The sequence below is a fragment of the Harpia harpyja genome, chromosome Z (genome assembly GCF_026419915.1).
Source record: "Harpia harpyja isolate bHarHar1 chromosome Z, bHarHar1 primary haplotype, whole genome shotgun sequence".
In the NCBI taxonomy this organism is placed as follows: Eukaryota; Metazoa; Chordata; class Aves; order Accipitriformes; family Accipitridae; genus Harpia; species Harpia harpyja.
Genome location: NC_068969.1, coordinates 112441258 through 112456066, shown reverse-complemented (window position 1 = coordinate 112456066; position 14809 = coordinate 112441258). Strand labels below are relative to the sequence as shown.

General features: G+C 43.6%; 1 protein-coding gene across 1 annotated transcript in view; it reads left to right on the top strand.

The window, feature by feature from the left end:
* The window catches only part of LOXHD1 (lipoxygenase homology PLAT domains 1), a 142392-nt gene that overhangs the window by 42948 nt on the left and 84635 nt on the right, over positions 1–14809 (top strand). The window contains exons 7-13 of the mRNA XM_052778530.1: positions 888–1011; positions 2814–3064; positions 4015–4150; positions 7138–7298; positions 8306–8392; positions 10778–10913; positions 12638–12792. Of these exons, the coding sequence (XP_052634490.1) occupies positions 888–1011; positions 2814–3064; positions 4015–4150; positions 7138–7298; positions 8306–8392; positions 10778–10913; positions 12638–12792 (1050 nt within the window). The remainder of the gene's footprint in view (positions 1–887; positions 1012–2813; positions 3065–4014; positions 4151–7137; positions 7299–8305; positions 8393–10777; positions 10914–12637; positions 12793–14809) is intronic.

Genomic DNA, 14809 nt, shown 5'->3' with positions numbered 1-14809 from the left:
AAGCAGAGAAAAGTGGCAAAGACTTTCTATCCCTAATAGTTGTGTTTTTTTTTTTCTTCTGAGACATAAGCCATGTAGGTGAGTAGAGATTTTGATTTCTTCTTTTCTGGCTGACAATCTTCAGTACTCTTCACTGCTTCTTTAAAATACTGCAGTAACTCTATGGCAAGCTTCAGGAACCCAGAAGAAGATATTGGTAAGAAATGCCTCAGCAGGAGGTACAAGAAACTTCAAGTGGCTTAATCTAGTATTAAAGGCGAAGATCGTTCCCAGGCTTGTTTCAGTAAAATATGTATCTAGATAGGTCCAAGAGCCAAATCCTTCCAAATTAGAAACTATTCCCACCACAGGGTTTCATGGCTGTCTTTGCAATTGTTCCATCCTGGAGTAACTGAGTGGGATAACAGGATATTACTAGGTCACACAAGCTGATCTGATGGTCTTGATTCGTCCTGAAATTCCTTGGTATTCTTTTATAACAAGTCTCTAAAACCGAGAGAGAAAGCAGGCAGCCTGTTCCCAAAGCAGAACAAAGAGCCGCCATTCAGCTGATGGAGAAGAGTAGCCAGCAAAGGGGCTCTGGAGAGAAGGGAGACAGGCCAGCCAGCTGGTCTTGCTAGCAGAGACATCTGGTCTCGTACACTGCGAGAGATGCAGATTGAGTTCACTGGATAAAAAAAGAAAAGAAAAAAGCCTGGTGGTTTACTTGCCGATTGTCTGAAATTCTATCAGTACTAATGAGGGAGCGGGGAGGGATCTGCTTGAGTATGGAAGATATTAAATCAGGTGAGAGTGTGTGCATTAAGCTTCTGCTCTTCTGTCACCCCCTCGTGTAAGACCTTTGCTTTTTCCATATTATTTTGCAAAGTGCTGTTTCTTTTTTTTAGGTGATCATTGAAGACATTGGCAATAAATGTGTGTACCAATTCCCAGTTGGACGTTGGTTTGCTTTAGATGAAGATGATGGAAAAATCCAGAGGGACATTCTTGTTGGGGGCACCGAAGCCACAGGTAAAGTCATGGGCTGAATCCACGGTGGGAAATGCAAAGATACAAAGGCCTAATTAATGCTACTAGCCATGTTTTCTTTAGAAGATTGAATGCCTTACGCTTAGGGATACCTGCAGTGGACCATCTGCTGGTGACAGGCTGTTTTGTGCCAGGGTCCCTGAACTACCATCGCATTTCCCACCTCCATATCTCACTAGTGAAGCTGCGCAGGACCTACGTGCTGATTTATCACCTGGTGCACCTGGATAAGGGGCTGACGGGCAGAGGACGAGAGATCTGGCTCGTACTTCGGCAAGTCGCTCAGCAGCTTTCAGAAAACGGATTGCTATTTCCACAGTCACCGATGTGCCATGCAGTAGTGCATATTGTACTTCAGGTTCTTGGCTGGGGAACTCTGCATCCTTTTACAAAAGAAGAAAGGCAGTGCTGAGCCCTAAAACTGTTTTTTTTTTTTTATTATCCAATATGGTTAGAGCAGAGACAACCAAAAGTTATGTCTCTGTTAAAAGAAACCTGGATGTAAAGTCAATAAAAGAACTTACCACGAGGCAGAAGATTATTTGGATAGTGTTCTGCCTGTATTTATTCATTAGCGTAAAGGTAGACGCTTTGACTGTGCACATAACAGCTGTTCTTTACTTCATTGCATGGTCTTCAACATCTGCAGTCCTCGTATTCCTTCCTGCATGTGCACGAGGAAAGTGGTCTGGGTGCAGAGTTCTGACTGCACGATGCATGTTGGGAAAAATTAGGGGGAGATGGGAAAGAAATCTGAAAAAAATGCAATTCATTTACTAAAAGCTTCCCTTATTTTTTACCATTCATGACTGTGCATTTTTTCCTGCCCTCACGAGGTTTGTTGAGGATATATGTACAGTAAAACATGCTTGAATACAATTTTTAACATTAAACTTCAAAGAGAGGATTATTTAGAAGAGAGCGAGTTCTGATATTTCTACTTCGTCCAAAGTCCCTATTGAAATTTCTGGGTGATTTAAGCAAAGGAATATTTTAGCTTGGGCCCCAACTGTTTTACGCATGTTCCCTAAAACACTGTTGTAGTTACAGAGGTGTCTCTTTATTTGATGCCATGACACAGGTCTAAGATATGCCTGTCAATGAACCTTCTGGGAAGTAAGGCTTGCAGGAAGAAGTGTTATCTTTCTTAGACCAACAGTTAGCGCTAGAAAAAAATAAGCAAACTTTTAGGCGTATAAACTTCTTTTCAGAAATATTTTTCTTTCTTCCAGCTAGGCTAATACGTCTCCCAAGAGCCTTTTTTTGCTGAGATCTTTAGGGTCTTACAGTGACAACGAAGGTCCTGCTGGCTTCAGCAGCATTATAGACTGCTGACCCCAAGTTTCCAGAGTTTTGTGATGCTGCAGATCTCGCCGCCACTGTTTCAAGCAACACTTCTCCATCCTCTCAGCATCCTCTGACACGTTTGGTGCTTGGTACCTCTCAAAATCAAGCGACTTAGTTGCCAATTCAATTTTTTTGCCTTTTTTTACCTGATCATCACCACACGGTGATAAAAAACCCCACACTTTTTTCCATTGGCCATGCAACAGGGCATTTGTCGCCGCAAACCTGTTTCTCTTGGACAGTCTGAAGGTAGCTGTGCATTTCTCAGATGTATGTGTAGGACAAAAAACAAATGAAGCATTGCACTGTGTGTAAGTCGAAAGCTAAAAAGACCAGTGGGAAACCAGTAGAGCCCAGTGTAAATCCAATCAAAATTATTACTCTCAGCCTTTTTTCCTCCCTTCTTTTCTTCCTAACCGAATTCCTGATTCCTTCAGGTATTGTGTACAACGTTGCTGTAGTGACAGGAGATATCAGAGGAGCTGGCACAAACTCCAAGATCCACGTAATCCTCCATGGCTCCAAAGGCTTAAAGAACAGTGGGAAGATTTTCCTGGAAGGAGGTGAATTTGAGCGTGCCAGGACAGATCTCTTTAACGTGGAGATAGCTGCTCTTCTCAGCCCTCTCAGCAGAGTCACCATTGGGCATGATAATTGCGGCGTCAGTTCTGGCTGGTTTTGCGAGAAGGTGAGACTAAAAGTTGTTTGTCTGTAAGGCAGCTGTCAGACTGTTTCCTATTCATAATCTGACCCCAACAAACAAATACTGTTAAAAAAAAAAATTAAAAAAATCTGCTTTTATTTGGATGACAATATCCTCGGTTTAAAAAGTCAATATTATACATAATGCATGGTAGTAGCTGATTGCCTCAAAGGCACATTAGATGCATAAGTCAATCACTCGCTAATTGGGTTGATTGCCCCTTTGCAGTCACAAAGATAAAGATTATTGTTTGCTCAGTGCCAAAAGCACCTTCAGATGTTCGCCCAAGGGGCCAGACAGAAATGCGGTCTTGGATTGTGCTGAGCATTTCAAAGTTATCATCTATACTCAGACTTTCCTGAAGTTTTTAGATGGTGCTTTGGAGTTCAGAAAAAGAAGTAGCTGACCACAGCTGTTACTGGGAGGTAGTGGAGCAGTATGTGATGTGAGATAGTGTACAAAATCAGCAGGAACTAATGGGAAGGAGCTGCCTACCCTGAAGCTGGGAGGAAATGCAGTTTTCCTGGAAAGCAAAATCAGCTTAGGATGTGTTTGAAGGTTTTTTGTACCTTGTGTTTCCTGCAAAACCCTACTGTGAACTGGTGAGGTGCAGGGCACATGCCGCACACTTACACAACGCTGACTCCTGCAGCCACACTGCCTGTTCCCGTTCTGTTCCCCTCATGGTGTTTTACCTCTTCTTGGTTGACCCATTTTGATGTACTTCTGGAAAAGTGGGAATTACAGGACAGATGGGTCCTAGCTATACTCCAAATTGGGAATTGTGTAACCAGTCCAGTTCATGTTGGTCCAGAAAACCTGATTTTGAGAGCAGGACCAAGATCTCCAGCTCTGTCTTTGCTTCAGTTACTTAAGTTTTTGTGGGCTGCCAGTAACAGAATATTCAAACTTACCTTCCCAGTCTTTTTTCCTAGGTGGTTGTTTACTGCCCATTCACTGGTATTGAGCAAACCTTCCCGTGTGGGAAATGGCTGGATGAAGATGAAGGAGATGGTCTCATAGAGCGGGAACTCTACGAAATGGTGTCCCTGCGCCAGAGAAGACTGAAAAGTAGGTACAAGTGCCCAGGAGCCTCCCGTGACCTCAGACACACAACACCACCCTGAGTGTCACCCACGCAACTTGACATGGGTAGACCCATGGTCAAGTAGAGGCTCAAGTGAATTGAGTCCTGCATGAGTTTTAGCTTTGAACACCCTGGTTTGGGGAGTTTAAAATGAAACTTTTAAAATATTTTGAAGAATTGCACTCATTTTCTTAAGGGCAGAAATTGGACCTGGCAACCTTCCTAGGTTCACTGGGCTTAGGGCTGCCTCAGCCACCATCTCACATTTGCAGACAAGCCAGGCTACGTTTCTTATCGCTACAGAAGCAAAGCTTTCCTGTTCCAGATGGAAACAAAACCTAAATATAATAAAAAGACAAACCTGGGGGAAAACAGGAAGAAAAACCAAACTCTTCCCACTAACTTCAACTTTTTTACACTTGGCCTTAGAGAAAAAAACAGCTCTTAGTCCTGTCCAGCTGCCAAATGTCCCTCCCGAGGCACACGAGTTCTGCATTTGAAGCCTCTTCTCTAGAGGGAGGCAATGGCACATGGTTTGCTTGGAGGTGCTCCTCCGGGCAGCGTACCGGCATGTTCATCCATCCACACACAGCTCCAACACCCAGCCTCGCTGGCTGGTTTTGCACCGAGCAAAACGCATCGCTGCCGTCTCGCCAGTGCCAGCGCGTACGTATAAGCAGAATGTTTTAATTAGGATAATACACACGGTTTAATCCGAATGCTTCGGGTGGGCTCCTGCTTAAACAGCAGTTCATTTAAATAAGCTTTATCTAAATGTTAGTCAGTGCTATAACCACATTGCGCCTCTGACTCGGTTCATTTAACTAAAGCATCTGCAACCTTTAACCCTCTATTATCAGCTCTGATTGTTATTGACAGGCTAATTCCCCCGCTGCCGCAGTGCAGGAGATAGACAGAGAGCATTAGCCTTGAGAAATCTGTGACCTTTAGCTGCCAGATTATAGAAGCGTAAGACTTGGAGTTAGAAAAGACCTATTATGTCATCTCTCCTATCTCCCCGTGCACACAGGACTGTCCCTTTCTGTAGAGCTGATCAAAGCTTGGTTCAACCTCACTTTGGGTATCCATGGTGAAATGGGTCCCTGTGCAGCATTTGCAAGCTGTTCCCTCAGTGGATTGCAGCTCGACGTGTAACTTGTATTTATTCTCAGTCTTTTTTTATACCCCCCCCCCCCCCTTATCTTGAATGTTATCTTGGAAACTGTTGTGTCAGGTCTAGCCCTCCTTGGTGTTTGTGCCCTGGGGAATATTTGCTCTGGCTCTGAGAATTTCCAAACTGCTTGGATCCCTTGATGCGAAGGGATAGGAAACAGGGGAATGTGCCCAGCGAGCCCTGGGAGGATGATGATGGGTATTTGGGGAAATGCCTGGTCTCCTCCGGCAGCTGCAGACCTAGCTCACCCACATTTCTCCCTGTGTGGTTTCTCCCCGAGAGCCCTCTATCAGCATTTAATCCTGGTAGAAGTTCCCTTTTCCCCCTCCCTGCATGCATCACTTCTCCTTTCCTTCGGCAAGAGGTCAGGGGGGCCAAACCAGACAGATGAGAGAAGTCTCTGGTGTCTGAATTGCCCTTGCTCTTTTCCCCAGGGAGAGCAGGCTGCTATATCACATGCCATATGCAAACTTGCCTTGGCTTCATTTCTGCTTAGGTAAAACTTGCTGGTGCTTTTCAGGAAGGAGTGGTCATGAACATTTTACATATTATTAAAATAGGGGCGAAACTTTTTCTAAAAGAGAGTTCCCTCTTGCCCCCTCATTTTTTGAGTAGCTGTTGCCTCTTTTTTGCAGTCACATGCTGAGCAGATAAGTAAAAATCTAATTTATATGCATGTCATCATATTTTTATATTCCATTCTGGGCTCTGAAGGTCAAGCCGTGCTCATGCGGGCTCAGGCATACCGAAAGGGTTAGCAATTCTTTCATTAGGGTTTGTTAATAATTCAGCTGATGTCTGAGTCAGGAAAGAAGCCTGTTCCCTCTTCTGTAGGTGCTGCAAGGCCTGCAGAAGTGAAACACATTATTATCAATAAAGAATGCAGATGAGGGGCTCTTTAGAGGAAATAATGTCACCTTTATATATGCAACCATCCTCTGTTACGAAAACCAATGTAAAGTTGCTGCAGGTGGACTGCTCTTACAGTTAAAATGTTGGGTGAAGACTTAAGAGATAAAAATTTTGATCTTTGCCACGATCTTTGGGCATGTCCTTTACAAGTGCTAACTGAAGTCAGGTGGGATTTAGGCATTTAAATAATTTAAAAACTTCTGAAATATATCTTTACATTGCTCTGAGCATGTTTGCCGCACATGATGCAGCCTGGCTAGAGATACCTGAATGGACCCCGAGCCAGCCTGTCCTGCAGAAGGCATATCTGGGTTAATTGGTCCGGTCTCAGGAAAGCTCATTAGCTCAGAATGAAGTGATACATGGCTGTATCCATACTCCTCCTTGTTCCAGACACAGATCATCTGGAGCAAGTTTTAGGAGCTACCTGGAGCTGCATTGCACCGTACAGAAGTAACTGGAGACTCTTTCTCATTGACAAAAAGAAAGCTGACAGTATTTCCCTGGTTTTGAAATGGTCTTTGAAGCTAGAGTTGTAGGTGTTGGAGAGGTATACTGAAACTACAGAGATGGAGCATGTGCCTGGATTGCCCTGTTAGTAATGTATGACATAGAAGAATATCGCTTACCTGGAAAGTGGTGATTTATGGTTTTTCTCATTTTATTTTAAATGAAAACACAGATTTATATTTCCAGGCAATCTCATTCCTGTATGTCATGTAGCAGCTGATTATGTTTGTGCAGAAAAGCATAAAATGTCCTGGTGTTCTTTCATATCATCCTGCCCTCTCTACCACCCAGCGGAAAGAATGAGAAATATGTTTTGTACCGGGACACCTTTAAAAATTACTTTTTAAACAAAATGTCTTGAACCTTTCTTTGCAGAAAGCCCCTGGTCTCTGTGGATCTGGACAAGTGACATTAAGAACGCAGGGACAGATGCCACCATCTTCTTCCAGATTTATGGAGACAAGGGGAAGTCGGATGAGATGAAGCTGGACAACAATTCAGACAACTTTGAAACTGGGCAGACCGACAAGTTCATGGTATGAATCTTGTGCAAGTGGTAAATTTGGCTTGGTATTGTTTTCCAGGGCATTAGCTTCAACCCTGCACAGAAAATCATGAGATGAGGTCTTTATCTCAGTAGATCCTTCTGAAGTGGAGGTGAAGTCATGCAGTTTGGTGGTAATGCAAATGATTTCCCCACCTATGGATATGGTTTGTCTTCTCCAAACAGGGCTTAGGCTGGGGTTCCCGGGTGCTCAGGTGATGACGAATTCAAGTCATCGTGGTACTAAGTACCACATCTCCTCTGTGGCTCCTGAAGCAGATAGTGTCCCCCTCAGGCACAGTCCCACTCATGTCATAGACTGCTCCACCCATTTAGACCATGCCTTTCTAAAGCTAATAATGGATCTGTTTTTCCTCCAGTGCCTAAATGGTCATTAGCTATTTACAGGAAAATTAGCAGTAGCGTTTCTTCACCTCGGTGACCCGGTCTTCAGCGTCTTTGGACGTGAGCCTCCACGAATGTTTGGGGCTGAGCTCAACAGCATGTTGAGTTTGGAGGCTGGGGAGGGTCTTGTGTTTAAGAACAAATAAGTTTAAAAGTTAAATGGGGACTGGTCAGAGAAAAAAAGAGAAACAGAGGATTTTAATGCATGGCTGGAGCCAAAACTTTTACCCCCTTTGCACCAGCAGCCGTAGATGCCTTCTGGAGGAAGCATGGCTGTGCTTTGCAAACCCTGTTTGAGAAAGAGCTGAAGCTTGAGAACTGGCCTTAGTTCTTACTGAAAAGAGTGGTTTCAAGGAGCTCTCTTTATCAAAAGTGCATGGATTCATCTTATATGTTCTTGTCTCCTGAAAAGAGAGGCATCAAGCTATCTTTGCAGGGTAGGGTTTATTACTTTTAAAGAACATAAGGGGTTTTTTGCTTTAGTTTTTGACTTCTCTCTGATGTGGCTCTTTAAAGATGTTCAGAGGTGTCCTTTGTGTGCATGCTTTGCTGACTTACAGAAATGGATAATGCACTTTTTTTCCCCCTCTATAGATCGAGCTCCCTGATCTGGGCACATTTTATAAGCTTCGGATATGGCACGAGAAAAGAAATCCCTTTGCTGGCTGGCATCTGAATAAGGTGAGGGGACTGCAAGGGAAGGTAGACCTGAAAAGCCAAATTGGTCACAGAGGTCTGCACTGCCAGTCCTGGGTCACCGCGTTCCCCAGCTGACAGCTGAGTTTGATGTGCAGCGGTCAGAGGTGCCTCCCTTTACAGACGGTGCCGGCTGAGGAGTGGAAGTGGAAATCCTGCACGAAAATGGGACGTGAAGAGAGCACATCGTAGTGTTTGCAAAAACATGCGCGGAGAGAAGGATTCATTGCGTGGTTTTTGGAGGAAATTCCTTCTCCTTCCCGCCCCTCTCAGTTCAGGGAAATGAGAGCAATGGGAAATGGCAGCTTCCAACAGCCCAGATCGATGGTGAAAATCACGTTTCCCCATCCTTCCAGTGTCAGACCCCTGTAGTCCCCCCTCGCTGCTGCCAGGGTCTTTTTCCCTTGCTCTTCAGAAAGCTTCCTACTCTTAAACATCCTTAGCGTACAGAGAGGCAAACCCGCTCCTTCTGTGGCCTATTTAGGCTGGTCATAACGAAAACCTGATTACGGCAGAGACCTATTGTACAGCGGAGCGTAACCTGCCCTGAAGTGCTGGCAGCCCCATTGCAGGAGGTGGACGCTTGCAAACTGGAGGAGCCCATGGAGACTGTGCAGAAGAGACCAGCCCTATGCTGTTCGGGAAATAAAAAGGGTGATCAGCTTGATCTTCAGTCACATATCCTTTGTTCTACCAACAATGATTACGGTGCTGTCCGCCCTCACCTGGGTCTGCAAGGCAGCAAGTTCATCTCTAAGCTTCCATGCTCCTGCAGAGCTTGGAAGACGTTCTCTGCACTTAACAAAACATACACTTTGCTCTGCAGCCATAAATAACCGTGATGATAAATCACAATTTACCGCTTAGCGATTTTTCTTGCGTGCCTCTAATGTGCTTTGACAGATCCTGCTCTCCTGCATTGTCAGGGAGATGCGAAAGCATACGCAGCCAAACACCTCTTCAGTGGGGAGAGGGCATCAAGTACTGCTGTGTTCACCATATGGTGGGACAAGGTGTCTGGCTGTGGTTTTTATCAAAAAGAAAGCGCTGGTCAGAATTTGGGTCACTGCAATCGTCACTATTAGTTTGTTCAGAGGTGATGAGCAAGAATGCTTAGACCTTCCATAGCTATACATTTCCTTGGGGTATTCTCTTTTTCTGCACAGTAATTGTGTTCAGGGAGGACAAGAGGGATCTGACAGTGTGTCTAGGACTCACTTTGGGCCAAACTGTCTAAGCAAACCTGGTGAAGATGCATGAAATCAATCTGCCCGTATACAGCTAGTCTGATGCTTTCTGGAGGCATCAGGCTCATGGCACATGAATCCCATCACTTGTGCATCCATTTTAGCATCCAGGAACTTAGATGAAGCCTTAATGATGTTTTGTCCAGTCCTCACAGGTTTCATGCCAGGCTTGCTTCATATTGGGGCAGGCTTCCATTTTCTGTTAGAAGAACACAAGAACAGCCATGCTGGTCAGGCCAAAAGTCCATCTAGCCCAATATCCCCTCTCCTGTGTCACATAAGTGCATGATTAGAGAACAGTAAGAAAAGGACAAGCATTTATGATACTTCCCCCTAAGCAGTTTTCAACTGCTTCCAGCTGGGGACTTACTTCCTGAACTGATCTACTAAATACAAAGCATTTAGTAGGTTTGTCTTCCATTTATTTGTTCAAAAGTTCCAGTCTCCCCTTGAACATTTAAACTTTTAGCAACCATAATAGCTTCTGGCAAGGACTTCACAGGTTGATTGTGTCTTTTTGTTTGCTTTGAAATTCACTCTACAAGCATCATCTGATGCCCTGTATTTCTTGTAGCAGAAGAGTGAATAGCTGACCCCCCCTCTGCCTTCTTCATGCCACCTGTGCTTTTGTAGACCTTCTTCACACCCTCCCTTCACTCGCTTTGCCAGCCATCTGCAGAGCCCTACCTTATTTGCTCATTACTTCTTTGGAAGCTACTGTAGATCTTCGATCATGCTTGCTGCCATTTTCTGGGTGTTTTCTCAATGTGCCACGCGCTGATTTTGAGCTGCGAGAACCAGCAGCGCAAGCGCCATCCACAATTTGCTCTGTGGATTTATACAGTGGCATATGACGAGCAATTACTAAGAGCCACAGTACCCATCAAAACTTTTACAACGCCATGGATTGATTGGAGAAAGGAGGAACGAAAAGCCGTCAGCTATGACAGACTTTGCTCCATACATCACTGCAGTGCACGAGTCGGAATGACGGTCTCGTTATTAATGTGTGTTATTTCTCAGCTGCTACCTACTCTTGCTTCCCAGGCAAAAACCTGTCAAGAGCTTGTTGCTTTTTTGTCTTTAAGCCTCTGAACTCACGCAGTGTTTTGGTTTAATGAAGGTAACTCTGCTGAAAACGCTGACAAAAGAAAAATACTCATTCAACTGCGGCCGCTGGCTAGATATAAATGAAGACGACAATGAGATTGTGCGGGAGCTCCCTGCGGAGGGATCTCTAGTGACTGAAGTCATGCCAGGTGAGAGCCACAGGCTCTGTGCTTAGGACCTGAATAGAAAGAAACCCTCTTTGTGTAAGGGATGCACAGGCAGACCGATGCAATTCAATTAGCTCCTCTTTCTGGCACTTTCTCTCTGCAGTATTTTTCTGTGTGCATCATTAGCTGCATGAAGCGTCAGAAATCTCAGGCTCTTATTCTAAGCAGATTCCTCTGTGGTGGGAGATGGGAGACATCTGGCCACAGCACAATTGTTTCCAGAGCTATATTTTTTTTTTTCAAAGTTGTATTTTTTCCAGTCTCTCTTAAAATGTGAAATGCCAGGTTTGAAGAGATGTTCATGGAAAGCAAGCTTAGCTGAAATGCAATCTAAAATTTAACAATCGTTTTTGGGCTTTAAAGTTTTATTTAATTATATGCACATTTATGCAGCTATATGTATAAATGTATAGAAAGTTGTACAGAACAGTTGTGCAAGAGCGTAGGCACCTTTCAGTACGTGTGAGCAATCCGAACTATTTATTGGGTTAACTATGCTTGAACTGGAGATTTAATTAAGGAAAGCTGCAGAACTTTGTGTTGGCTTCCTCAAGTGGTCACTTCTGTCTCGACCTTGTGTCACAGGAACTAAATGTACTTGGAGGGAGAATTTTGGAGAGCAGAATATCTCAAGGTGGCCATTGGGATTTCTTTTATTTCCACCAAAGCACCCAATGGGGCTCCATACTCCATAGACCGTGAATCCCGTGTTTTCCGAAATTTCCGATGAACTCGGTGATCTGCATGCAGCTGAGCAGTTCCTCAGAAGAGGAAAAGTAATTGTAATTGCAGATGTTATTAAAATGTAAATAAACCTGGTTTTGAAATGTATTTTTAATCAACTGTGGAGAGGGCTGCTTGAGTTCAAATGCAGGCACTTTCCCGTGAGGAGCAGTTGTGCTGAGGAGAGGCGAGACGCAGCACCCGCGTGTTGGGCTTGCAGGCAGGTTTCGGAGGGAGGGTGGGAGCATCGCTTCTTGCCTCTTCCCGATGTTGGAGATAAAATGTCTCTCTCGAGTCTGTGGGCTGGTTCTTCGTTGTGAAATTTCTTCTGGAAATCCTTCACCCAAAGGGATGGGAGAGCAGAGATGAGGGCAGGGTCGGGGGGAGGAAGGCGGCAGCTCAAATTCCATCCAGTAAAATCCTAAATAAAGATCTCAAGGGTGACAAAGAGGCAAGACACAATCCAACCTCCTGCACTATGAGGGTCCCGAGGCAAGGGGGCCAACTGGGCTTGTCCTGCCCCATAAAGCCAGAAGAGCCCGTTCCTCAGATCCTTGAGCGCTCAGCCCTTTTTAACAACTTTTGTCTGCCTGCCATGCCCCTGGGTGCTGAAAATTATGTTTTCCCCAAACATGTCATTACAAGGTCCCCCATCACCAGGACCCCCTCGGAAGGCAGGAGGGAAGGTAGGAGGGCTGGGGCCCCGAGGACGCTATGCACTCCAATTCATGAGGTTTTACCTGAAGGGGACAGCATTTTTGTGTTCTTCCTTGGAGGGGTTTTATGGGTTTTCAAGCTTTCCTATTTTGGCTTCTTTCTTTTCCTAGTGATAGCATGGAAGTGTAAAAGTCAATACATCAGCAGAAGTACCAACTGGAAGTATGAACACTTAAAATAAATTGTCAGTCTGTGGAAAATGCAGTAAATTTAAATGGCAATTTCAGCAACACAATTAATTGTCTTATTAATTTATGTCTCCACAGTGATAAAATACCGGGTGACGGTTTGCACTGGGACGGTAAGTGGGAGCGGCACAGATGCCAACGTCTTTGTCTGCCTCATCGGCGACCAGGGAGACACGGGAGAGCGCGTTCTCTACAACTGCATCAACACTGTCAATAAATTTGAAAAAGGCAACGTAAGTTCACACAGCAGCTCCTTAAGACAGGTTTTAAAGTGTGTGATGGTATTTTTTTTTTTTTGAGATGTGTATTTATAAAGTTGGCTGGTTTCCTTGCCAGTTTGGGCTAGGGCAGTAGGGAGAAATAAATCATGTCCACAGAGCATCATAACAGGTTGCAGTTGGAGAGAAATTTAGGTCAGGGACGGTGTGCCCATGCTTGGCATTGGTATGTTCATAAAAGAGTCTCCTGGTTTGCTCCCCAGCTAAGTACTGACTGTTGAAATTGCATCTTCAGATTGGGGAAGGTTCCAGGAAATCTGTCCATCTTCCAAGAACAAGAGGGAGCCTTTCCCCCTCCATCCGTGGCAAAAAGAAATAGCTCCTGGGGCAAAGGAAGAAAAAGCATCTTATTTAATGTGAAAATCAGAACGAAAAGCCTAACGCGTTTCCTTTATATTTCCTCCAGTCTCCCCTCAACCATCCTGCACTCAATTTTTGTGTCTTATTTTCAGTCTGGTTTTCAATATGTTTTTGTATGCCCGTGTCCTGAATGGAAGGGGGTGGAAATGGCCTGAACTGAAGACAGAGCTTGTTCCCTGGAAAGCTGGAGATAATGAAGAGGTCAAACTGTAGTTAAAGCCCTTGCAGCATTAACAAGCAAATAGTGTGCTGATCTGATCTGTGGGGTCAACCTACTTAATATGTATTCAATTATGAGGCACATTTTGGATCTCTAGGGTCCAACTTAGACTGTTAAAATGTAATCACTATCTCCTGGAGGAGATTTTGAGAATCTGATCACAGAACTCTGAAGATTTCCTATCATTTGTGTCATTATTTGATTGCAGATTTGGAATGGAAAGAAAATGGGGATAAAAGGAGGTCAAGTTTTCAAAATTGACCTTTGCATTTAGGGTTCTGAAATATGCATTAACATGTTGGATTTCCCTTTGAGTGTCCAGAATTTCCAATTCTTCACTGAAATCACTGAGGTTTTTAGACCTTAAAAGAACTTTCATCAAGGTTTTCTTGTGCCTGTAAGACCTGTCCGTGGAAAGATGTGGCATTTACCTAGTGTGAAAGTTCATTCTGCTTCTAAATGATATAAAATTTTGCAGACATGGATGTTGCAAACATCATATTTTTGCCAATGCACTTACATTATAGTTTTTTATTTTTAAAAGGTAGGTCCAAGCTGTAAAGGACAGCATTTTGTCACTTGGTGAAGTCTACTTTTGTCAAAATGGTAGCAAAATGAGTCATGTTTTGGTGGTGAAGACTGTTTCAATTAAGTTCCAAAGAAAGATTCTTGGTTCACAGAAGATACAAATATTTTTAAACACAAATGATGACTATTTTATTTTTACTCCCCAAAATGAGTTATAGGGTAACTTGCATGAAGCAGGAAAAAAAAAAAAAAGGAAAAATAATTTTGGAAGTCATTTCATGTGATTAATAGCACCCAGATGATATAAACAAAACTGGAACCTGTTAATGGAAAAATGCTCTCTTGGCATGAGGAGCTGAAAGCTGGTGAACGAATTGGAAGCTGTTTAAGGATTGATCCTGACTTAGAGCTCATATATTCAAGAGACTGAATGACTATTTCTACACTGATTAGCTCAGATACCCTGTTAAAAAGAAATGTAGCTAAGTCGGTGCGGTCTCTAATCTACAGCCACTTAAACCAATAGTACCCTGATTACCAATTTAGCTTGAAAAGTTTGCTTGCAGATGCAAACTAACAGCCTGTGTAGAAGGTAAAATTTAAAGATGCCTCTAAATTAGGTGTTTGCCCTGCTGTGGTTCCAGATAGTTACTTACTCATTAATTTATATCAGCCATTAATAAGTAAGATGAACATCAGGCCTAATGAATTAGACTTCATTGGCTTAGACTGACTCAGTGAGGTTTTGATAACTTAAATCCCCAATTCAGCAGTTTGAGTATGTAAATAACACTTGTTCATGTATGTAAGCTAATCATTAACACTTAAAACAGTGGTAATCTGTTTAGTGGTCTTTATTTTAAA